Genomic DNA, 25,974 nt, shown 5'->3' with positions numbered 1-25,974 from the left:
TTTTCTCCTCTTTCTGTCAGCTGAAGAGACAACTAATCTGCCGGGGTTATGGGAAAACCTCCAGATACTAAAAGATGTTTTTGAAAACATATTATTGGAGAGAGAGAGAGCGAGAGAGAGAGCGAGAGAGAGAGCGAGAGAGAGAGCGAGAGAGAGAGCGAGAGAGAGGGAGAGAGAGAGAGAGAGAGCGAGAGAGCGAGAGAGAGAGCGAGAGAGAGAGAGAGAGAGAGAGAGAGAGAGAGAGAGAGAGAGAGAGAGAGAGAGAGAGCTAGGAAAGATATGAGCATTGAGCTGTTTGCATGTGAGGAGATGGTTGGATGGCTATTTTAGTGTTATGAAAGTAACCCCCCCCCCAAATAAGTTCCATATTTCTGGAGTTCACATTGTTTATTCAGTAATAACAAAAAGTTGAATGCGACTTCCAAGACAGCAATTGAAATGAACATAAAGTTGCTTTGTTGTAAACAAATTGACATTATTGTGGACAACAGTCAAGTAACATTTCATCTGAATTGTGATAGGCTTAAAACTACTTAGCAGAGAGGGGAAGCTCATATATAAATCACTTTAGAAAAAAAAAAATGTATCGCATAATTATAAATCCACAAAATTACACAATGTTTGGCAAAAAAAAATGGGAATAATGGGACATGGTCTGAATACCAAAGAATAAATGATATGGTACATAAAATCTCTTTCCAGTAATAATAGCCAGAATATATGTTTATCCATATGACATTTTTGAAGTTGTGATCCACTTCCAGATTGACTTCTCTATTTCCAGACCAACCAACCAGTCCTAACAGAATTCATAAAAAAGACTGATATTTATTTTCCTTTGGTTTTAGCGTTGTCCGTAACTGGTTCTTCTTGTGATATGGTTGGTCTGGCGACAGAGCAACCGTTCCCAATTAAAGTGCTTTAATATTTGTATCTTACCCCAAACATGAGATTGTAATCCATTTGTCTGTAGTATTCTACGATCCAGTTGTCCCTTCGTAAATCTCTTTCCAGGATTATCATTTTCAACATGTTGGAAAATTTGAGACACTCTTAGTGATAAAATCTTCCCCAGTTCCACTTGTTCATTTCCAGTAACTTGCATTCATGCGTTGCTGCTATTAACTTGATTTTCCTCACTTTTGTGTAGTCGTAACAATCTCAGCCCCTAAAATAGGGTTTGAATCCAACATAATGAAACATAAAACCAACCCTTCTATTTACATACATACACGTTTAGGAATCAAGAAACTACGTTCCAGTCAAAATAAACTTTGATATTTTTATGAAACAAAATTGCACAAAATATGAGGCTGCATGACAGAGAGAGAGAGAGAGATACGGATCACGTCATTTATAAAGCACAAAATATTGGCTCGGACAAAAGTGTGTATGTGTGATGGTCTGAGAGTTGGGGCCTGTTATCAAAAGCGTACCATTCATACTACAGACGGGTAGATCCAACTTAGCATAATGCCGTATGAGATTGTCACTGGCGGAATTCAATTAGATGTTCGGCAGTTCCAGCTCTACAGCTAGCTTGGCCAAACCTGATAACACAGAAATGTGATTTTCACATTGGAGGAGAAATGCAAATATCTTAACTAAAATCTACCCACTCCTCACCTCTAAATGTATTTTTAAAGGATTAATAGAGATTTGGAATCTACTCGGAAACGCAGGCGGTGAGCTAAGCCGAGAAGGCCATTTGTTCACGAGAAATGTATTCAAGAAAGATTCTGCCTATTATTTCATTGACTCGATTTTTGGACGAGGAAGACTTCAGTGGACAAAGCCGAAGCTCCTCAAATCAATGTAAAAGTAAACACGATGTGAACTCTGAAATGAAGAGAGACGTTTGATTGCCAACTCTCCCTTCACATGTTAAGCGGAGAATGTGACCATTAGAAATGCCATCAAGCGTTGCCCGCTGATGTCCATCGCTAATGCTCCTGATTTGATTCGCTCCATCTGCAAGCTGATGAATGACTCTCTCATGATTCCGTTAAATGAGACACTTTACGAACAAAGGAAAGGCGTCTGTAATATTGCCACAAGCCACCATTATTCTCTGTTTTCTACTTTTCTCCGTGGACAAAGACATCAATGGATCCAACATCAGCCTCTCGGGCCGCGCGTGTCGCAAAGGCCACGGCAGGCAATCAAACTGGAAGACGTTAACCTTGCCAAGGACAGACTCAGACGGTTCTACAGAGAGCTGAGCTTCAATTTTTCCATTACGCCGCTGCTCTTATCAACAGAAACACTAAAATCCGGTTAAATGGATCCATTTTCTCATTTGCCTTTGGAGGTCATTTTTCATGCTCGGAGAACTCCGGTCGCTTAGACCACAAGAGGGGCTCCGTCGGAACGATCCAGTCTTGCGCACGCTAGTGGACGACGGCTGAAACTCCGGCCCAACGGCCAGCACAAAGCAGGAGGGGCTGCTGTTGTCTGGTTTGATCCATAAAAGAGGGAGGAATTCACCATTGACTGCTCTCAGAGTCTTTTGTTAGAGACTTATTGTATGATGGAGCCAATATAGTGAGAGCCGCAGAGTCCTGGCCAAGCTTTGACAACAAAGACTGAATGCAGCACTTTGCAGCTTTGACAAGACGCTGATTGAAGTCGCTCCTGCGGCGATAAGATGGAGACGAGTATGGGCATCGTGACCTCAGGAGGAGAAGCAAAGGCTGCAGCACTCCATGCAGATCTCCAAACAGTCTGCGGACTCACAGCAGGCGTCGATGATGCCGCAGTCCATGTCGCACGGCAGTTCACAATCGCCGCACTCCTCGGACGCGCAGCAGCAGCAGAAACATGAATCGTCGCCGGCGCACGAGCCGCAGGTGGCGCAGTCCAGCACGATGTTACACAGCGTCAGGAATTCACAAAAGAGGCAGGCCAGGATGCAGTGAACGCAGCAGTCTGAGGAGAAACAAAGTTCACCCTTTAGAATCATTTTGTGGGGCAGGAATGAGGTCTATTGGAAAAGATGGAGCGTAATTAAGTGCAAGTTGGAGAGGGAAGGAAGTGAAAGTGTTGGTGTTGCCACAGATCACAGAGAATATCTGAATAAGGTTATTGTTTGCAATGATTGTATGTGATGCTGCTCCAAATTTGTGAGCCGTTATTAGAAGGTTTCTAATTACTCTAAGATTACATTTATTTATGTTCGTTCATGTGAGGTCTTTCTTACTATAAACACAGGTGTTTAAATATACAGTTTTTGTTATTGGCGTAAGTTTGGCACGATGGGCAGTGACTGAGTTTTGGTAATTGTTTAGAGGGAGGTCTGTGCTTATGTGGGCGTGAACACGGCTGATTTGAATCATCTTCAGTCAAAGCTGTTTCTCTCATTCCCTTTAAATCTGGCACAATGGCTATATCTCTTGAGCGGGGAGGAGCTAAACAAACTGTTGTCCATGAATTGGTGGAAAGATAAATATGACAGCATTATCAGTAGACTACAAAAAACGATGTTTAAATATTGTCGATTGCAACAGAGTGGTGTCTGTTTATTTATGGATAATGTTACTAAGCAGAGGTGTGCTGTTTTGTGTTTAGAGTTCCTTCCTGCATTAATTGGATAATGACACACTGTATGCATTACGTCTCGCTTCTATGATGTCACACTATTTATGTAGCTGATGCTATCTCCCTCTCCACCTTCACGCCCTACAATAAAACAAACCAGATCACGTTTTAGCAATCACCGCTGTACCGTGGCAAACAATAACATTGGGATTTTTCCAGTTGACCTACTGTATTATGTCAAAGACCTCCAAAAGTGAGCTAAAAAAATCTACCTGGTGCCAATCTGCTAGCATGGCGAAGAGCTGGACAGTGTAAACGCTCAGTATAATTTGTACAGAGTCCATTGAACCAAGCCAGACAACATTTCTTGTATTCTACAACCAAGTCATGGTTTGGGGGTTAGAAAACACAGACCGTCCTAGTTCAGTTTGTTCTTAGGTGCCCTAAGAACAAACTGAACAAGTAATGAATTCATTTCTGACCACAAGACAAAATTTTACATGGTACGATTTAGTCACATCTTGAACTAACTTGGAACATGTCAGACTAACCACAATAGTTTATTCTTCACCATTCACAAGATGGTTTAAGTTGTCAAAGTATTCAAGATACCTTTTATTATTGTTGTATTAAGTCATGTAGTACCCATGAAGTCAATGCATCGTCTTAATAAAAGACTGAGAAACATATTGCTGTCAGGCCACAGCACTAACCACTAGCGCACTGCGCTGCCAGGAAATTGCAACGTTCTTTCTTTATGTTATGATGATAAATGCCGTAGTCCTGCAGTTTGTCATTACGTAAATGTTGCATATGCACTGAGTTAATTCTTAACTATTAAAAGTTGTCATGGCCAAAGGGTGGTACAACTTAGAATCATGTCGCTGCATGTATTGTTATTATTATTATGATTAAGATTCTCGCTGGTGTGTGCATCTTACCATCCTGTGCTTCTGTGGGAATCTGGGAGCTGTTGCTCTTGGAGCTGTTGCTCTTTGAGCTACTTTTGGAGCTGCCTTTGCTCCTCTTGCTGCTCTGGGAGGTGATGGAAGGGTTAGACTGCAGCTTCTTGCTGTTTCTGGGCCCTGCCGAAGAGGAGGAGGAGGTGGATGAGCCTCCTCTTGGGAGGGAGCCCAGTTTTGGATGAGGGCACCCGTTCCTGTCCCCGCCAGACTGGAGTGAGTGTGTGTGAGGCGTGGGATGCGCACACTGAGGGGAGTGTGTGTGAACGTGGGGTTTGGTTCCGTTGCGTAGTTGGCTGCCGGGTTGCGTCCGACATGGCTGGGTGGGGTGGATGGGTGTGGATCTGGCTGCTGGTTGACCTGTAAAGAAACAAAAGCGTTACTGTTAGCTGATACTGACCTCATATCATGAAGCTACGAGATAATGACTTTGCTGTTATTACAGGCATGTGATTTTAATATTTGGATTGTGCATGTGCGGTCCAAATTTTGTATTTTATCTTAGAATACGTGCACATGGGCAGCATTTCTAAAGTTAATTTAAAAGCAAGCACAAAGGCAACCGTGATTTTACTTCAGTGGCAGAATACCTTATTTGTCTCTGAGTACGCTGCTACTTCAGCATAAGACCAACCCTGACTCGCCTATTGAACAATGATCTAGTTTTAATGTTAACGACTTCACTTGACAAAACAGGTGTCAAACATCGCAGAAACAAATCTTATCCTTCAGCAGCAAAGGATCAGCAGTTTTCTGAAAAATGCATTCTATTAAATTAGACTGATTCCAATGTTCATCCAAAGAAATGTACTAAGATGGGCTTTGAATGTGCCCCGCTCTATTGTGCATAATTAAATTAAGCGATTCATTGAACGTAGATAATTTCAGTGTATAAAAGCAAAGGAATCGAGTTTAAACAGAACGCTCGGTCCTTAAGACACCACTTCACTTCATCAAGAGCAGTTATTCATCAATTGCCAATAGAAGCGCATGGGCCTCCAAGATTACTTTGGCAACACTTTATCAAACAGAACAATACATACTTATATCCACCTTTGCCAAATTAAACTCCTCCGCTTCAAAGGGAAGTCAAATTTGAACTGAGTCAAGAAGTAACGTCAAGCAACTGGGCTGGACCATCGTGCGGTAGAATTATGTGTTGTGGTCAGTTGATTTCGGTGTGGACACTGTGGCTTCTAGTCAGCTATGTGGTCAAAAGCCAAGCTTCTGTCGTGTCGTAAGACTGTGTCAGTAACTTGGACCAACTGCGATGACTCCATTAATGCCAAAAAGTACAAGTGGCCATGAATATTTCAACAATACAAAACCACATTGTGTGCGTTGGTCCAATGTGTGGTTGCGGGAGGAGAGTTTGCTGGACTGCAGTCCCGACCTCTCCCCAGTCAAGATCGTATTTTGTCTCAAGACACACAATTCATTTTTCCCATTTTATTTTAGAAGCTCTCCCTTAAGTAGTGTCTTTACTTTTAAGGTGAATTAACAACAGTTGACATGCTTTTGATGAAAGAAGAATAAGAGATGAAGAAATAAGTATATAGTGAGATTTCTGAAGTGGATAATTCAGATTTTGTCATAAATATTCATGAGAAATAGGTCTCTAAAGCCACAGTAAACTAAACCACAGTCATGAATGACGTTACTTGTTACATCAGCAAAACTTCAGAGTTCAGTGTAGCCAGGATGAACTCTTTGTATTTTTTTCTTTGGAGTTGTACATTTTTTGCGAAACAAGGACCAATGTCAACAACTGGATCCATTGTTTTTTCTGTAGCACTTAGCCTCACCAGGATTGTGGGTGAGCTGGAGCCTACCCCAGCTAACTTTGAGCTAACTGATGCTAACACACCACAAAAGCATCCATGCAAGTCCACCAAGACTGTCTGTATATATATGTCAAACTAAAACAACAGTAAAATCAAAAGTACTAATTACTGTTTTGATTAAACCTAACATTCTGCGCCAACTTTTTCCAATTAGGATTTTTATAACGTGGTCTGTTTCATCTCTGGAGTCTATGCTGAAGCGTCAAGGAGGTGAGAAAACACACATTTGCTGCCAAGCCAAACACGAGTGAAAAAGAAGAATCAAGTCAAAGCTTCGGATTAATGGCAGCGTTTCATAGCATCTTTTAAAGGTTTGAATATTTTCTTGACCATAAAGCAGATGTTGTCTAAAGACACAGTGAGGCCTGAAGAGCCACAGCGGCAGACTAAGAGAGAAAGCGAAATCAAAGTATTGCTCTGCACCTCATACACGCACACACGCTGAGAGTGTGGTCTTAAACTCTGGCTAAGGAACACGACCAGCAATAAAAGCGTCTGTTCGATAACCACTCCCAGACAGATAACCCAACAAGGACTGTTTGAATTGGCTCACGTCCGGCGTCGCACAACCAATCCGCTGTTATTTAAGATTCTTTTCATTCAGCGTTTTCTAACTTTGCTCCAGATGTTTGGCAAGTCACGCAGCCAGTGTGCGCATGTAGCTAGCTAGAAGGAACGTTAGCGTCTATAAACGATTGCGAAAGTCCGCAAGGACCGCTCAACTCATCCCTTCCGCTTTCAACACCCCCCCTTGATTCATCTCGTGCCCCGCCAACAACACTTCTCTGTGTCTGTCCTGTTTAAGCATTTTTTAAAATAGTGCTTTTAACACCACACGTTGACCAGGATGTTGCTGCATGGAGGTTTGCATTGTCCTCAAATTATTGCAGTTTTCCCAAGTTAGTGCATGTGTAGCGTGTGTTTCGGAGAGCATGATTATAGCAGAATCTGGCACGCAAACAGACAAACTCTGAGAGCTCAGGACTCAGGACTGTCTCCAAAGAGAGCTTGAGGTTAGACCCACTTGTGTACACAAATATATGCATGCATGCATGAACACGTGAAGGCCTCAGTCCCGAAAAAAAAAGACAAGCTCTCTTTGTCTGAGCTTGAGAATGTAAAGAAATGGGATGGGGTGAACGTGAGAGGGAAGGAAAGCAAAAGAAGTGGGTCGACGTTTGTACGTTAGATATTTGGAGCGGGAGGAACTTGCGCCGAGGTGACTCATACACGCAATGATTCAGCACTGGTTAAATATAACAGCAAAATCGGGGCAATGTGTGTAGTTGACACGTTGAGACTGGGAAACTGCAGTGTTTGTCGTTCCCAATTCTCCAAAAGATGCACATATATTATGACGCATATTATTAAGTCAAATGTGCAATTAAATATGAGTCACGGCCGATCCCCTCCTCGCCCACAACTTCCAACTCCTTTCTACTTTCCTCTGGTGGTGTGAGCCACCAGGTTTCCTCTTCACTGCTACGGCTTGGCGGAGAATCTAATGAAAGATTTGATTGTTTATGATCATATTTGTAAGTGACCCAAAAAACTATCAATACATAATTAAATCAAGTTTTTGAATGAACAGTTTGAGTATTCCAAACACCCTGAACACACAGTTGTGAAAACTCATTCTTGGTTTTGCGATGCATTTATTAGCTATTAATCAAGTGATTTTAAAATCATACGATAAGAAAGATTTTGAGGACATCATAGTGAAAGGGTAACATATTAATTCAATACCAAATAATGCAAGATAAATAAAGTAGGCGTAAAGCAGCTCATCTTTGGAAAAGGCCGAATGTTCATGTATTGGAACTCATTAAATTGAGCGATTGCAGCTCCCTTGAGTGCGGTTCATCACTGTACTGCTAAATCTCTCATCAATAATGACACATTGCACACCCCGAGATGACAAGATACATAAAACTAAAGAAAAGATAACTTGATGTCATCTTTGTTAAAGACATCATACTTCCAAGGCCATCTGTTTGTTGGGCTGTCAAAACAAGTGCACAAAAACATCTTGCAAAAGTATAACATGAATCAGGGAGGAAAATCGCAGCGGAACCAAAACCGAACATTATGAAGTTGTGTCGTAAACACAGTCTCTGATGAATGCCAAGTGTTTGGTGAGGCATGGCCGTTAAGGAAGCAGATCCCGCTGCGACCCTGACGTCAAAGACAGCGGCAGGTTTATGACATCATTGATGAAGAGTGAGTCTAACTCGCAGTCAAGCGCACACACATTAACAGCTCTCGGGACGTCTTGTGCTCAGACGGCTCGTCATAGGCCCAGCGCCAGGTGCATGCTTGTGCTACAATGTCATCACAACGTCGGGGTTGAGAAACCTTCTGTTTTGGCTTCTGTTTCTTCACACTTTTTTGCCCGGGCAAAAAACACACACAAACACACACGAATAAGCGGATCTCACAAAGACATGAGCTCAGCACACATCTTGAGTCATTTTATGTGTTTTAGGCCTGGTGCACACAGAAGGAGTTCTCAAATCTTAAACGTTCGAATTTATGACAGTTTTTGATCCTATCGTATTATTCACAATTCTTGGCAATCTTCATTAATCGACAACATAATTGATTAATTGACAACAAACCGATTCTGAGATTAATCGCTTTGTATTTTAAGTGATCTTCAAGAGACAATTTTAAACTAAAGATTGTCTAAATCTTCTGATTTCAGGCTCTGGTTTCATTAGTATTGTTTTGGTTTCTCTTGCCCTTCATGAAAGAAGACTGATTTAATTTAAATAAGATTTTTGCAAACATCTGTTTTTACTTTAGAAAACAAAGAGCATCAATCCTACTTATGTGGTATTGCTTAACAGTGTTTTTTAAATCACTGAATCATACCAAATAAACAAAATAATAACTCAACGGAAATGTGTTTTTTGACATATTTTCACTGAAATAAAGCTGTAGCTGATTATTAAATTAATTGACGGTATAATCAATAATTCTAAAAATATTAGATAGTGACATATTTGTTTCTCAAAATTGGTCCAAAAACCAGCCTGATTGACTTAATTTGTATTTGTGTCATTGTTGAACAATCTAAGAGTATTAAAGACAGTGACGTGTGAAGAATGGTAAAAGCTTCCAACTAAACCCATGTTGCATAACTCTCTGCCTACCATATGGAGTCAGCAGCTTCCATAGATTTTACAGCCATATAAAACCCAACAGGGGGAGGAAGAAAGCACATGATTCAAACTAGCACCTTTGTGGGCCTGAAAACAGACACACAAATATGGCAGACAGAACAGGTAGAGAATCAAAACCACAGACAGACACGGCAGACGTTCACACACCCACTCACCCACTCACCATTCACCTACTTTTCTGCTTTCTAACTGAGCTGCGGGTCAGTCCGTTGCCACAAAGTAGCTATTAGCAATGGGCAGGTTTACATGTGCACGTCACCCGTTACTGGATTCCAGGAAACAAACGCTCCAAGTTCTCTAACACAAGCTCATATGACAATTTGCTCAACGGTCTTCCCACTCCTCATTTGCTTTTTTCGGTCATTGTTACGAAACGTCAGGAAATGCCGATTTTAGACAATGTGAAACTAGCACGAGTGCAATAATCAGGGGACTTTGTGGCTCCGCAACTTTCTAAATGGCACAATCGGGTTAATGTTTGCCTTATTTCCAACTGTCACACAAATTGATGGTGGTATAATTGTGCAACTTTGGCTTTGTTACAGTTGGGGCGTAACTGAACTCCAGACAAAAAGAGTGAGAGACCGACTCTTTGGCTGACACGTCGGACATAAAATCTGAGGGAGGGAAGTGGGTGGTGTCGGCTGATAACGATATGACTCAAGAAAAGGGATTTCCAGGTGTTATAGACAGGCAGGGTTGGAGAGGTGCTAGTGGAAGAACCCAAAATAGGACAAGTATCAATTTCAAGGACGTAGCTAAGATGTTTGTGGATGAAGCCAATTAAAGCCCGAATTGTTCAGAAAAACTTGTTATTCAATTGCAGATGAAGCTGACCGGACTGTAACACAACTTGATCCAACCCCAAACCACTTCTTTTAGTCGGATCAAATTTTGGCTCTTTGGTCCAGACATGCTGTCTCAGACACTTTTCACACCGGCTATTTTGGTTCGGACCAAACAAGGTAGGTTGGAGAACGCTCTAAAAGTCCTGCAATGGAAAAGACAGGTTCTTTGGTTCATTCCCATTTGTCCACACAAGTTGTCCAGTATTTGATATTCAACACACCTTTCTGATATCACAGTTTATTTTTTCCTCTCATTGTTTTAGTCCAGACAACTAAGGAAAGTCCCGAGCACGGCTCAAAAAGAATGTTTTTTTTTTTCTTTTTAGCTATGCGCCATTCAAATTAACAAGGGAAGCAGCATGCATAGTCACAGTGTCTTCTTTAGAAAGGTTGACAAAATAAGTTTTAGAGGCTACTTGCAGAGAATGTGACATGAGACCGTGTGGCTTTCAACTGATTAAATCTAATATTTCATTAGTATTCATATTGATTTGACTGATAACATCATGTCCCGTGAACCGTGAACAATTAAATGAGCTTGACAAATGGAAGCAAATTTCACAGTAGCAGCCGGTGTCGTCAAGGTAACGACAACACTCATTTTCTCATCATGACAAGAAGCAGAAGAGAGAGTTTCAACTCTGCTTTTTTGGACCCGGGCTTGCTTGTGTTCAAAAATCAAGAACGCAACCTACTTGGCTGAAAATGTGGATTTTTTTTCTAGGCCTATTTGTTAAAGGTCAGGACAATGTGACTCATCCGACCTGGTGATATGTAATGGAAACACGATTCTCCCTGCGTTTGTGTGTCCGTGTGCGAACGTGTGCGTGAGAGTGTGCTATTTACTCACATGTGATATTCTTGCTGAGTGTTGTGAGCTCGGCGTGCGAGAGGCTGCTTTGGCTTTGGCCTCCGTCATCATCTTGCGTCCTCTCAGGGATGACATCTGACCTCAATATGAGGGGCTCAGTGTAGGTGTTGGCCACATCTGGAAAAAAAAACGACACAAGCGCTTTAGATAACATTAAAAAATATATAATCGGCGACCATACGGTGAACTTTATTTTGAAATGAATTTCCACTCCATCATTTCCTGTATGAATATTTGACCAAGCCATAATCCCTCTGTGTAAACATGTCAACTCTCGTTGTTGTTCACATCCACACACACTTCATTAATTTCAAAAGCAGTTCTGCTGACTTCACCAAATCAGAAGATTTGTCTGTGTGTCTGCGTTGGTGTGTTTTTAGCGCTCAACCTGCATCTGGAAGTCGTTATACTCAGCCCCCCTGGGACTTTTCGGGGGTCTATGTGCACGCTTGCGTAACCTGAAATCTTGTGGCTCTCTAAGTATGCGCGTGAGAGTATATATGCGTCAAAAACATTTGAGAGGAGCATATAATAGACATGTAATATAAAATAAATAAATAAACACAGCATTTCTGGGTTTTTTATGAGTTCTCTGACACCACAGGCTGCTTTAATGAAGCTGTTATTATGTACACACCCATACACACATATACATGCACATATATGTGTACAACACACAGAGGCCTTCAAAGCAGGGCAAGCTTGGGCCTCCGAGAGGTGCGGATTCATTCCGAGGCAAATGGCTGCCAGCTGGGTTTGATAGACACACACATACACGCATACATATATATGCTCACAAGCCAAACCACGTCCTGTGCATGTACTCAACACTTCCCGGTGCTGTTTATTTATTTTAGCAATTCTCGCTCACTTTATCTGTTTTCCCGTCTCTGTCCCCGGCCTCTCACCCGCTTATTCACATTCCCTCCATACTGACTTTAAATACAGTCCCTCTAATAGCTGGCATGGCCTTAGAAATAAGTTCACACTTCTGTCAAGTCTTTGCAAAGGGGCCTCAGTTTGAGCTACAAAAGAGAAGTGCTAGAAAAGACGTGATGTAAAATGACAAACAAACTCCTTCCAGTTTTTTGGTTCCCAAGTGGCGCAATTTGAATGTGGGTCATTATACCGGATATTCTCAGATGTCAGGCCTCCTCCTAATGCGGGTACAAATCTGACAAGTAAACGTACGGATCAGATATAACGTTAGCCTTGTTTAAAACAATAGGACAAAGAGTCATTCTAGGCCAACAAAACAGTTTGAATGGCTGCCAAAATGGTATCCTGCCCCTCAGCTGCGGTAGCTGTTAAGTGTGTCCAAATCAGTGATTTGAATCATTACAAGTTGGATCACATTCACATTGGATCCGCCGCATCACCACCACCATGAACCGATTGATGGTGAGGATACGGCCCATGGGTCGCTAGTTGCCCATGTCAGACCTACTGTAGCTAGAATCAACACTCGCTGAAGCAGTCCTACGGTTGCACTTCCTTTGAAATTCAATTCCCTTTTTTTTCTCGCCGTTTCCCTGCACTCGGATCCTAAGCAGTGCCAAATGGTGACATAAGCTCTCATCTTAATGACTTGACCAGTGAGTGTATCCACCTGCTTTCTGAATATCAGAATAACATCTGGACATTACAGTTTATCATGTATGTCAATCATCTGGTCAGCCGATTCATTGCGAGCGTGTGCAGCCAGCCTACTGACTTATTTCGAGTCGTGCCGCCAAAAGAGTATTATGGGTTAAAAGTGTGCAGGCCTTGTTTTGGAGTTCCTGACAACTAAACACATTCCCACCAAAGCCCTTTGTGCCATCCAAGCAGGCCCTCAACCAATTATTCATTGGCACCGGCATCAAACCGCCAAACCGCCCGACCTCAGAGCCATTAGTGAGATCTAAGAATGATGAGCCTCTAATTCGAATCAGACCAGAGCAATCAAGAAAGTCTGAAGAGACCCGGCTTGTGTGCTTACATGTGTTTTGGGGAATATTATGGACGTTTGTTCGCATATTGTGTTTATGTGTGCGCTTACAATGCACTTGTGTGTGTGTCCCTGAAGGGCAACGCAGAGGAATTTTGTTTTTCTGGTAAACACAGCGACAAAAGCAAAAGCATATGGATGACACACACACACACGCACACACACGCACACACACGCACACACACGCACACACACACACACACACACACATATATACACACAGAGGCTACTGTCTGAGTTAATGCGAATAATATTTTAAATTATCAGCTTCCTGTGCATTTTAACAGCTTAAAAAAATACAGTGAGAGAGAGAAGACTCAAAGATACTGGAAAGAGGTGGTGAGTATCAAAGCAGAGATGTTTAGTAGCACCGAACTAGTAGGACTGCAATGTAGAATCTGCCTGGCCGGCGGTAACAACTGGAACTGATTGAAACCACACACGAAGTCGGAGCCTTTTGACCAGAAGGAGCGTAACAAGAGGGAACACACAACTCTGGTAGGGACGGTTTTATCTCGATCCAACAACAAACAAAAACAAATCCATGCAGGAGCACATGCACAATGAATAGAATAGTGGAACTAATTGTTTAAGTGCAATCTGGCTGACACACACACAGACACACACACACACAGACATGCAAATAACTGGAATATGTCCAAAAGGAAAGACTACACCTTAAAAGAATGACACTGATAGTAGCTCATTAAAAACAAAAACTGTCTGCTCTTAAACGTTAATTGTGTTACAGTGTCCTAGAGATTTGTCTCTTTCCTACACTCTAATAAGTGTTACACTGTCGCACTTGATTGGACTCTTTACATTTTAGATATTTTTGCTCATTTCGACAAGTTGTTAGAGACGTGGCATCAAGATGAGAAAAAAAAAAAAGAAAAACAAAATGCCCACTAGGACCTAGTCAATTAGACAGGGCTACACAAAATGGCTTTACAAGTATAGCACATAAAAGAATAGAAGCAACGGAATGGCTATCACAAAGAGACACAACCAACCAGCACCTTGACCACTGTTTTTCCATAACATTTCTTGAATGTGTTAAAGCAGTGTTTCCCAACCTTTTTTCATTCACGGCACACCTTTTCGTTGGAAAAAATCTCGAGGCACACCACCAACAAAAATCTGTTAAGTGTTACACAAGCTTCTATATTAAAATCATTTATATTACAGCAAAAGGCGTAAAGTTCTATTCCTATATATGTATGGAGAGTCGAATAATTGAATAAAAATAAATACTAAATACTTTTTAAATTGTATTTCTTTTGTAAATGAAAGTGACAGTTTTTGAAAAAAGGTTTTAGACAGTGTAAGGAATAAACTATTGAAAGTGATTGTGATCAAAATCTAAAAGAATCAATATGGCTTTGTTTACTGTTTTAGACTAGCTCTATAAAATATTGTGACATTAAGAACAAAGTCACTTTTAAAGACGCTCTGCTGTTCTGACAGCGGCTGAGTGGCTATCACAGTCGAGGTGTCTCGACTTGACTGTGTATTTTACGTTGGTGAAAAATGAACAATCCAGGTTCTCTCGTTGAACTAAATGCTCTGATTTCCATCGGACCGAAAACGCACCACAGCAGTCATAGTGTCACTGTTCGTAAAAGCACACAGCAACTAGTGATGTGCATTCCAGTTCTTTTAAGTGAACTGAATCTTTAGAATCAGTCCATTCAAAAGATTCATTCAAACAAATCGTTCAATGATTCTAAAGATTCAGTTCACTTAAAACTGAAATGCACATCACTAGTATAAAACCATGCAGATGGCAAAGAGCCTCCAGGTCGAAATAACCGACTGGTGAGTGACACAGGGTCTTGTTTGGTAAGGACCTGGTTCAAGTCCAGGTGTGAGCATATACCTATATGTGCTTTTAGAATTGGAACCTTGCTTTGTATGCATATGCAAACAAATGGAAGTTTTTATGTGTAAATACATAAAGTGGCCCCGCCCCCAAGTTGGCGGAGCAAGCCAATGGACATATTGGAAACATATTTGAACGTGGCCCCGAGGACTAGAGCTTGACACCTGTAACCTTTGACCATGATATTTCCCTAATGAAGTGGCCTGTTATTAGGTACACTTGAAAATGGCGGTGTACCTAATGGCGTATCCAAGTGAGTCCATCGTTAAGTGCAGGTGCGTGAAACGTTTTAGCTCCTTTTGAACGTGAAAGTGGCTAAAACTTTTCACGCAGGTGTGCTTAACGAGGGCATGTTGGAAAACATGTTGGAACGCGGCCCAGAGGACTAGAGCTTGACACCTGTGACCTTTGACCATGATATTTCCCTAATAAAGTGGCCTGTTATTAGGTACACCTGAAAATGGCGGTGTACCTAATGGAGTGTCCGAGTGAGTCCCTCGTTAAGTGCAGGTGCGTGAAAAGTTTTAGCTCCTTTTGAACGTGAAAGTGGCTAAAACTTTTCACGCAGGTGCGCTTAATGAGGGCATGTTTGAAAACATGTTGGAACGCGGCCCCGAGGACTAGAGCTTGACACCTGTGACCTTTGACCATGATATTTCCCTAATAAAGTGGCCTGTTATTAGGTACACTTGAAAATGGCGGTGTACCTATTGGAGTGTCCGAGTGAGTCCCTCGTTAAGTGCAGGTGCGTGAAAAGTTTTAGCTCCTTTTGAACGTGAAAGTGGCTAAAACTTTTCACGCAGGTGCGCTTAACGAGGGCATGTTGGAAAACATGTTGGAACGCGGCCCCGAGGACTAGAGCTTGACACCTGTGACCTTTGACCATGATATTTCCCTAATAAAGTGGCCTGTTATTAGGTACACTTGAAAATGGCGGTGTACCTAATGGAGTGTCTGTGTGATTCCCTCGTTAAGTGCAGTTAAGTTGGAGTGTGTTGGATGTTTTTATAAACATGTTATTCATATAATAGTTGTCCTTAATCACTCTATATGTTACGTTAGGCCCGTTCTCAGCTCTTTGTTTGTGTTTGTCACGTTAGCATACCTATCGTTTAGCCTGTTGTTGCTATTTAATGAATTGGAGTGACACCGATGGTTTTATAAACATGTTATTCATGTAATAGTTGTCCTTAATCACTCTATATGTTACGTCAGGCCCGTCTCAGCTCTTTGTTTGTGTTTGTCACGTTAGCATACCTATCGTTTAGCCTGTTGTTGCTATCGTTTAACCTGTTGTTGCTCGTTCATGACTGTTTTTGGTGTGGGATTTTGTCGAATAAATTGCCCCCCAAAATGCGACTTATACTCCGGAGCAACTTATATATGTTTTTTTCACTTTTTGGGGCATTTTATGGCTGGTGCGACTTATAGTCCGGAAAATACGGTATAATGATTACATGGGGTAGTACACGAGCAAGTGTGTTGCAAATTTTTCTATGATAAAATGTTTTAGGTCTCACTGGGATTTGAACGCAGGTAGCTTAGTTGAGAGTCCAGAGTACTAACCACTATACTATGGAACACTCACGCAAAATGGTTGGAATATATATGGTTTTATGGAGCAGCACACGAGCAACTGTGTTGCAAATTCTTCTATGATAAAATATTTTAGATCTCAGTGGGGTTTGAACCCGAGTCGCTGGGGTGAGAGTCCATTGCACGAACTACTACACAATGGAACCCTTGCTCACACTAGATGGAATATATATTGGTTTATGGAACAACTCACAAGCAAATAGTATAGATCAGTGGTCCCCAACCTTTTTTGCACCACGAACCGGTTACGTGTCAGAAATAAGATAAATAAATAAGAAAGTGTAGTGAACGATTCGGTGAACGATTCTTTTGAACAAATATTTTGAGTGAACCGATTGTAAAGATTCAGTTTACTTAACTGGAATGCACATCACTAGTACAAAATAGTGCAACGTGGAAAACTTCCATTCATGTTCTCAACAAAAAATGTAACTTTTCACCGTTAAACACCTGACAATAATTTTTTCCCGGACTTGTACAATTATTGATTGGATTCCCCTTAACATTCAAATCTTATTTGCTTCAGTGAAAACGAATTCAAATTCTAGTAGTGAGTGCTTTTCACATGAAAGGCTGGCTTTTGGCCTTTCACACCCTGTTGACACAGTCTGTCATCGGTAAATGTGTGTTCGTGTCCTTGTGAATGTGAGCAACACTTTCTCAAACGTTTGCGAGGTGGTGAGGAGATGGGGGGGAACTCTACTTCAAATATCCTGTAAAAATGCCCCAAATTGCACCTTGGTTATTTCAATCTCAGTGGGAAACTAAATTAGACATTGGCCTCAATGAACCTCTGTGACTAAAATGAGACGAGCGGGCACATAGTTGCATTCCAACACAGGAGAGGAGAGACGTACTGTACTTCAGTGCGATTTGGAACAAACACGAGTTGATCAAACAAAATATACTATACTAAATAATATAATATTTAAACTGTAGCTTGTTTCTGGAAAGACAAATACTAAATAATAGCTGAATAAATATTATCAATGGAAAACTACCTAAATGTTGATGACTCCACAACAGACTATTGCAAAAGCTGTTTCCAAATCTGCTCTTGTTTACAGAACACCGGGTAGACTGCGGTGAATGGCCAAACAAGATCAAATGCCAGTAAGGAAATTATTTATTGTCACAATTATTGTAAGTTCTCATGTTATGATGGAATACAGGCAAGTAATTGAGTTTCTCAGCATACAAAACAAACTGATGAATAACTAGTTTTGAAATCAGAGACTAGTAAAACTTCAAATATTTTAACAAGACGAATGGTAATAAAAATTGCAAGCCATGTCTCTATTTTTTTTAAAGTGAAGCCAATTTGTAATTTTACTAATGGCACGAAATCGATGCACAATTTGTCTTAGCGGGCCACATAAATTCATGTGGTGGGCTGTATATGGCCCCCAGGCCTGGAGTTTGACACCTATGATTTAGGCCAAGGTGGTTGTTGTGATCACTGTCTGCTGGTCAGGTTTTTTTTCTAAAAGGTTTACCAAATTTCTTGCAAACTGTGAAATTTGAGCATGCTAACCACTCGTCTACAAACAAGAAGAGGAAGCAATAAAATTCACTGGTGCTGACTCCTAAAAGAATGACGCAGTTGGACTTCCTTTATATTGAAAACAACACGCTCATCGGCTATATATACACAAATCAAGTCATTAGTGGGTTCGGATAAAGATAAAACAACTTGAGAAAAGTGGGTCAAAAACACTGAAGAGGAGGCAAAAAAGAAAGAAAAAGAGATGCCAGTGGTAAAAAAAAAAAAAAGAATGAGGGCTTAGCATATGGAGCTGAGGCTTTCCTACATAAACAGATAGCCTCATTGCATCTTCATGTCTGAGGCAGAGCAAGATTCCCAACAGTGAGGAGCACACATCTGTCAAAACACAGCACCGTTGCGTGGCCTTGGAGCTGCTGAGGGGAGCTTGACTTACAATTCGAGCACGACTAGATAGCTCCAAGAGATCTCTCTGCACTCTGTCGTGCATGCTTGGTCACATTTGTCATTTAGTTGTGGACACTTTGGTTTAAAATGTCTCATTTTAGTTCTCAAATTGTGTGGCACTAAAATAAGACAGATTTTTGGCCTTGTTATATTTGCATCTTTGAGTATGACATCAGCGCAACGGGTGAACAAATCTTTCACCGCTTAGGAAGTCAAAGAGACGCACTGTCATGTGCCATGAGCTGTTCACGCAAACAGAAAAAAAAAAAGTTTGCTGGTGTGTGCTGTCAGATGTGTTTTTCACTGTAGTCGTGCATGTTGTCTTGCCCCAGAGTCCAGCGTTCTCCAGATGGGAGGGGTGGGGTTTAGTGAAAGCAAGCCCTTGTTGCCCTCTGTGGTAGCCTGACCAGTCGTCTCCACCCCGCCCTGGCTCACCTACGTGCCCTCAACTCACACATGCACACAAGTAGTCAGGCAGACCGGCACACCGACTTCAATAGAAGAAGCCCAGTTCTACTTTGCGTTAGATTCCTGAGTTTGCACAGTTGAAGGCGGCTTAACTCCAAGAACATGTTGAGGCAACCCTCCTATTTTTTTTTTTTTTTTAATAATTAAAAAAAAAAAAACTTCCTTGGGGTATTATCACCAAAGATTACCATCTCCCTAATCCCACAATAAGAATACGAGACAGAAAGGAGCCAGTACAAGATGAGCAAATAGGAATGCTAATGTAAGTGTAAAAAAAAAAAGGCTTTCAACGAATAGTTTTGTTGTGGGATGTCATGGCAACATGACATTTAAATTTTAACTGTTCGACCTGCTGATGCACAACAACTCAATATGAGGAGACATCACCAACCACGCCCCCCAGGACCAATCACACAGAAGGCAAAGCACACTCGCAAATTTCCCCAACTTCGACCTTCTGTGATCCGAGAACCTCCATACCAGTCAAGGAAGCACGGACCCATCTGCAATCTACTGTTGCCGCTAACGTGTAGCATCTATGAGGAGTAGCTACTACTCCCCCCCCCCCCCCTAAAAGAATCCCCATCATGGTCACAACTTGATTTTTATGTGAGGCAGATGTCCTAACCACAAATCAACTGTGATGTCTTATAATGTTTATACATTCGTGAAAAATCCGCTTATACTCAAACTCGTTAAAGGGCAGAGTCCTTTCCCTTACCTCGACTTGTTGCTGGGATGAAGGTTCTATTTTCAATCTCTACGTTAGCATTTACATGTAAACTGGGCAGGTAGGCTGCGGGACTGGGGTCCCCATCATCGGGTGGCTCTGGGGAGATGGCAGGAGCGCTCCTCTCCTCATCCATGGGCGTAGGCCTGGCTCTTTTCTGAGGAGGTGGAGGGGCCCAGGAGCTCGCCTGGAGATAGTCAAATATATCATATAAAACACTTGTTTCCAAAATCTATAAATCTGAGATGAGCGGCATTTCTGAAAAGATTGTTTAGAGGCTCGTTCAAATGAAGAATAAAATGAGATTGTTCATTAAAATAGTACATGAGCTATTGAACATTTTCGAGAAAGGAATAACAAATAACAAACAGGTCTTGAGTCAGTAGGACATTCCACCATGTGGTGTTTTGACAATGATAAGGAGAGAATGCTGGGTCAGCACATTTGAGTCATCAGAACACTCATTCGTTATGTTAACTTTTAGTCACTTAATATCAGTAATTTCAAACAAGTAGGTCAAATATTTATTGAAAATATTTCAAGTGAGCGCAAACATTGTATTGTATGACTGAGCAAACATAGATGACTTATAAATTGAGTTTCTTCAGCTGGATAGGCATCAAGAACGGTTATGGGGGGGAAATAATCGATTTTTTTGCAGACTGATCTGACAAATAGATAGAGTTCGATCACGTTCTTTAGATCACGTTCAATCACGTGCCAGTGCGCTTGGAGCGCGCGCGTGCCGCTCATCTGGCCAGCTGTTTGCGCGCTCCCGCTGTTTCACTACCTTAACTTTTTGCCCCAAAACAGCCGAACGAACGTGATCGCATTCAGAGTATGCACACAAAAGTTCATCCTAAACTTCAATGGGGAAAGTGAAACCGTTTCTCAAAGTTTCAACCCCACAAAATACTTCAGTCACAGAGAAAACTTTGAAACTCGAGCAACTTTTGTCGTGTTATCACGATAGTTGCGAGGTAAACACTGTGGTGCTTTTCCTTTAATTACACGCGTCTGCTTCCCTTAACGAGTCCCTGCACGCGGAGGACTTGACAGGGAAGAACTTTTCATCAGCACGTTATAAAAAGTCGTTTTGCACAACTGCGACAACAAAGACACAAACTCACCTTGTGTGCGGATGGGTTGCGGAATATCCGAGCTTTCGGCTAATTCATTCTCTGTCCTCTCCAGGTGGACTCTTCTCACCCTCCGAGACCTCCTTCCCCCCCTCCTCGCCTCCCCCTCCCCTCTTATCTATACACTTCCACGGATCTTATCCACTGCACGCCGGGTACGTGCACACCCCCCTTCCCCACAAAACTTTTCAGTGCATTTTTCTCCGCTCGAGATTCCCCTCTTGCTCTCCGCCTCCCTGAAAACTTTCTCCTTCTTGCTCCTCGTCCTCCAGATGTTGCGACGCTTTTGGCAGCTTGCTGGGAGAAAAAAAAAGTGGAGAGAGAGAGAGAGAAAAAAAAAGTTGTGACTGCAGTTTTTCTCGCTCTCACGCGAGTGAAAGTCGGACTATTCGTGTCTGTCCCGTGCGCTCCTTTCACCGTCCCAGTGTGCCGCGCAGCTTTTGGGGGCAGGAAACTGGTGTGGAGTCAGCAGCAGTGATTGTGCTTCCTCCGGGCTACAAACTGCTTGGGCTGAGCTCTACAACCCCGTCATATAATTACCTCTTAACCCAAAGCAGACAGCTCGCACTACGGGTTAGCTTTCATGCCAGAGAATTACGAGGCCGGTAACCACATGTTTTCACATTAATAATAGACTTTGGCACTGATGCCAACAACACAGGTAGCAATACAGCGATACAATTCACCAATAGCTTTCTGTCCATGATAGTCAACAGAAGTGATGGTATGAGTCATTGCTGTGATATTTGTTTTTTTTCCCCCTCAAATCTAAAAAGTTAAACACAATCAACTGGTTTGTACACTTTTTGGGCGTTGGAGCTGGAGTTGTATAGCAAAGATACCAAAGGCACATAGTTGCTCTTTTGAGCTCACAATCTGTTGCAATTCCCTTTGGGAATCTTCCTCGCTCATTCCAGTAAAAGGTCATAAACAATCGCTGGTTTCACAGCATCACTAAGCATTTGCCAGCGCTTAGTCATCCTTGGTACGTGTTACTAATGGTCAGTGCTGACATGCTCTGTACCAAAAACACAAGTTGAATAAGTTGATGTGTTTTAAAACAGAAAAACAGCTGTCAAGTTGACCTACAGCGTATTATTAAAAGTCAACAGTTTGTTGAGAGCTGACAAAAACATGACAGCTGTGATATACTGTGACATCACACATGCAAGTTTGTATAAGATGAGAACAACAGCTAGACGTGTTCTTGGGTTTGTTTTGCAGGACAAATTGTTGCACATATTTGCAGCACAGGCCCGCACAGGAGATTAAACAAACAAGCAAGTCGCTCATGTCAACGCCTGACACTGATGAGCCTGCATTGTTGGATTGATGTGCGAAGGGAGGGGAGGGTAATGTGCTGCAGCAAGTCTTTGGAGGCCTTTCAGACAGCTTCCATTTTTCTTAACAACCTGTTGGCCTCCTTTTCAATATAGCCTCTCAATCACTCATTTGAGCCTGTAAAGCTTTTGGCAGTGAAGTGTTTACTGGTTTGTTTTGTTTGACCATACCCAACCATTTTGTCTTTAGAGTTTCGTGAATGATGAGGCAAATGATCCAATTTCACGATATTTGTCTAAAAAAGATTTAGCGTCAACTCTACAGTATATGCCAGCAAAGTAGTGACAGGCAGAACAATTAAATGCAGAGGTGGGCTGCTTCTGGGGGGCAGTCAGAGGTCGAGCGCACCAAGCAGGCAAATATGACAGTATCATTCCACATTCCTCACCTCTACCACTTCTATCAAATCAGCCTGCAATTATGAATCAGCACCAACTGCTATCACAGCAAGCATTTTTTTATTTACACAAGTGCGTCTTCAGTACACAAAATCCTGTGAGTTCAAAACAATATACATGAAAAGTCTCATTTAACGTATAGTTAGCATAAAGATTCAAAGTCATAATGCTTGTCATAATGTCCAAATCTTGTTTATTCTAAAAATAACCTACAATTTAAACTTAAATTAGCATTTCTTGGTGGCTCTTAGGCACAGATGCATATAAAAGAGAAGATCGTTTGCTCCCTACTACGTAGCGTACAAGGGCATGTTGTCCTCACAAAGGGAGCCGTGCCACGCTCGGGTATATTTAAAGCCATTCTACCTTTCACACGAGACGCAAACGTGCTCGTTGTTTGGCTTGGGCCTGCGACGCTTCTGCTGAGGCTTTCCACTGTGCTAAAAACCAGCAGAGCGACAGAGTGGGAGAAGGGAAGTTCATCTCACCAGGAGGTGGACTGAGCTGCTCCACTGCCCTACTGCTTCACTAGCGCAAGAACTGACTGACACAAGGTTTGTTTGTGTGCAAACAAGTCAAACTGCAGCCACATGGGCGCACGCATAATGATTATAAACTTTAGACGTGGATTGTAACAGTCGTTTAGAGCGGTCGGATGGGAGAGAGGAGGAGAAGAAGGAGGAGGAGGTTGAAAATGTGGTTCCAATCACTCACAAAGATGCTTTTGTTCTGCAGCTGTGGTCTTCTCTCTCTCCCTCTCTAAAATGGTCAATGTGTATTTGCATGAATCTGTCTTCTCCATTTCTTGACCCCTCGTATGATGTGCTTTTTTTTTTCCCATCAAAACCTTTACGAGAACCAATGAAGTGTTTTTTCAAACCCCTGCTTTAGCACAGATTTATGTGAGCTTTTTTTTTTTTTTTTCATTTTTTTACCATATACATATAGGCGGAGCTAGATGGGGGGGCCGTGGGGGCACTGCCACCCCCAGAAATTTGCTTGGAACACCTAGGAAAAAAATCCAAGCCCCTCTAGCGCAGGCATCATGTTTAATCTTTTTTTAATGGAAAGTGCACGTATTTCATCATTTTGAGCAGTAAAATATTAGCAGTTAACTGATAACATCATGTATGTACATATACTAAGACATTTAAAAACACACTGCCATTTACTGTCGACTGAAAATGACATCACACGAGCAAAGGGCAGTTTGCAAACTTTTAATAAAACATTGGGTTCACACCGTATTAGAGGTCTATCTGTCCTTTTCGTGTCTTTGTGTCGCTGACTGTAAATCTGAATAACATACATTGCAGAAGAGGCAGTCTTTGCATTGTTACTATTTGATTTCTTTTAGCACAATATTGTTAAATAGGCTGAGAGGTGGAGATGTTATTAATAACGTCTGAGCATTCTGAATGTCATTCATAAAAGGCATTGAATGAAGACAGTGGATTTGAAATGATTGTGTATCCTCAAATGATAGCCTCTAGCCCCGAAGGATGTACCTTGTTACTGAATTCAACAAAGGACAAAACAAGGAACACAAAAGTACTTTCTTTGTTGTAACCCTCTGCATTTTTCAAAGTTGCTTTTGTTCTTGTTTCATTTAGTTGTATCCTTTTCCGGAACACAATACATTGGTAAAAAAAAAAAAAAAAAAAGAAAAAAATACTTGGTTGAACGTCAAGCCTGATTTTTAATATACAGTATATTGAATGGATTTTATTAGAGAGAGAGACGTGCGGACGCCTGCAGTTGTAGTTCAACTCGCTATGTTGTGTTGTTTTTAGTGAGTCAACATGTTTGGAGGCCAGCCCTCTGTGGCACACCACAGACACGGAGAGAAGGGGAAAGGAGTGGATGACAGGGTGAGTAAAAAGAGAGAGAAAAGATGTCAGCACGCCTCTATGTACACTACACTCAATGTATTTAGTGACTCATCGGGTCTGCCTGGACCTCAGTGCTCTGCGTGATGCTGGGCCCCGCATCATGGCTGAAATGCATCTAAAATGCAATAGCCATACCCTTGCACCTAATATTTACTCAGTCCAGATGAGCGTTCCGAAAGAAAGCCAGAGCAACACGGCCAAACATCAGCGTGACATGCCAAGAACAACCTCTTTATGTTGCTTTGCACCCTGGCTCACCTTGTGCAAGAATATATCCTCATGGTGTCCCGTATACGTGTTTGCACGCACGTCTCCAACAAACTTCTCCCAAAAGTCAAAGTTGCCTGCATTTCAGTGCCAGGATTGAGTGGATTTCCTCCCAGATGACTTAAAGAAGTTCCAAAAAGTAAAACAAAGTTTCAACTTAACACAAAAAAAAAAACATGCAGCCATTTTTCCCCTTCTCCCTGTGGCAACGTATGCAGAGTGCAGTGCCGAGGTTCAAAGATAAGCTAGAGGGCATGTGCCAAACTTGTAGGAAGAGAAAGCACAAGGAAAGAAAGGAAGTCAATAGCAAGGTGATGAGAACTACAGTAGGTTGAAATCTCACCTGCTTGTCACTGTTCCTCCATCGCAAAGCAGTGTTGTACCTGAACGTGTTCAATAAATGAAAGTTCATGAACTCGTTGATTATTTGGACAAATGAACGGTTTTGAATGGCGGTTCATTTTGGTTCAAGGATACCAGCTTTTCTCTTCTTAGACTTCAAACTAAAACCTTGCTAAACACACTGTAAATAAGATGGCGGGAGAAAAGGATTTGGTAACTCCAACCACAAGTGGCTCAGGCTGTTCAGAAACCAGAAGGGAGGCGGTTCAAACCCAGCTCTGACCGAGTCACATGTCCTTGGGCAAGACCAATGGCAATGATTAGGTATCATCCCTTGAGAATTTGGGAATTTTAGAAATTTTCCACTAATTATTCAATGAGATTGTTTCTGTTGTTTTAGTAATTTCATTTTTATTTAATTTATAATGATTTATTTTAATTTATTTAATCAACTAACCCTGGCTTTAACCCTACAGCCAAAATGTCAAAAGTTTTTTTTTTTTTTTAATTGTGAGAAGAAAAGAACTATGAGCTCTTCATTTTTGGAATGATAAACGTAGTTCATAAATCATGAACTGATCAAGTTCATTTTAAAATTGGTGAACTGAACTTTGAACTAGTTTGCGAGACATTGAATTTTCCCAGCACTGTCTCAAAGTGTGCAGGAGCTCACCTTGCCAGCTCGCTCACATGCCGTTGTGAACTCTCTAGCTCACCCTGTTGGCAGGACG

The 25,974-nt window shown here is 41.7% G+C and overlaps 1 protein-coding gene and 2 long non-coding RNA genes across 4 annotated transcripts in view; 1 reads left to right on the top strand and 2 right to left on the bottom strand.

Moving 5' to 3' along the window:
- LOC148390571 (uncharacterized) overlaps positions 1-25,974 on the top strand; it is a 75,270-nt gene that overhangs the window by 27,688 nt on the left and 21,608 nt on the right. The window contains exons 6-7 of the long non-coding RNA XR_015861299.1: positions 17,783-17,828; positions 24,536-24,613. This is a non-coding gene — a long non-coding RNA (uncharacterized LOC148390571). The remainder of the gene's footprint in view (positions 1-17,782; positions 17,829-24,535; positions 24,614-25,974) is intronic.
- On the bottom strand, positions 369-25,385 carry mdfi (MyoD family inhibitor). 2 transcript variants are annotated; one of them, XM_088389701.1, is made up of 6 exons: positions 25,245-25,385; positions 20,995-21,300; positions 19,856-20,051; positions 11,227-11,364; positions 4,479-4,859; positions 369-2,928 (listed from the first exon to the last, which is right to left on the bottom strand). In XM_088389701.1, exons 3-6 carry the CDS (start codon positions 19,998-20,000, stop codon positions 2,675-2,677), a joined length of 918 nt encoding a protein of 305 aa, XP_088245827.1. In that variant the 5' UTR covers positions 20,001-20,051; positions 20,995-21,300; positions 25,245-25,385; the 3' UTR covers positions 369-2,674. The 2 variants fall into 2 exon arrangements, with proteins under 2 accessions (XP_088245827.1, XP_088245826.1); XM_088389700.1 differs by lacking the exon at positions 25,245-25,385 and adding an exon at positions 24,893-25,067.
- On the bottom strand, positions 7,119-9,796 carry LOC148390573 (uncharacterized). The gene is made up of 3 exons (XR_015861379.1): positions 9,703-9,796; positions 9,499-9,594; positions 7,119-8,726 (listed from the first exon to the last, which is right to left on the bottom strand). It is a non-coding gene; the product is annotated as an uncharacterized LOC148390573 (long non-coding RNA).

The sequence above is a fragment of the Syngnathus floridae genome, chromosome 11 (genome assembly GCF_059516105.1).
Source record: "Syngnathus floridae isolate MCC-2025c chromosome 11, RoL_Sflo_1.0, whole genome shotgun sequence".
In the NCBI taxonomy this organism is placed as follows: Eukaryota; Metazoa; Chordata; class Actinopteri; order Syngnathiformes; family Syngnathidae; genus Syngnathus; species Syngnathus floridae.
This window is presented reverse-complemented; position numbering and strand designations above follow the sequence as displayed.

Coding starts and splice junctions, on each gene's coding strand:
- mdfi (XM_088389701.1), bottom strand. CDS start 20,000: ATGGATGAGGAGAGGAGCGCTCCTGCCATCTCCCCAGAGCCACCCGAT. Junction 11,365..19,855: donor CATCCCAGCAACAAGTCGAG/GTAAGGGAAAGG, acceptor TTTTTTTTCCAG/ATGTGGCCAACACCTACACT. Junction 4,860..11,226: donor ACTCAGCAAGAATATCACAT/GTGAGTAAATAG, acceptor GTTTCTTTACAG/GTCAACCAGCAGCCAGATCC.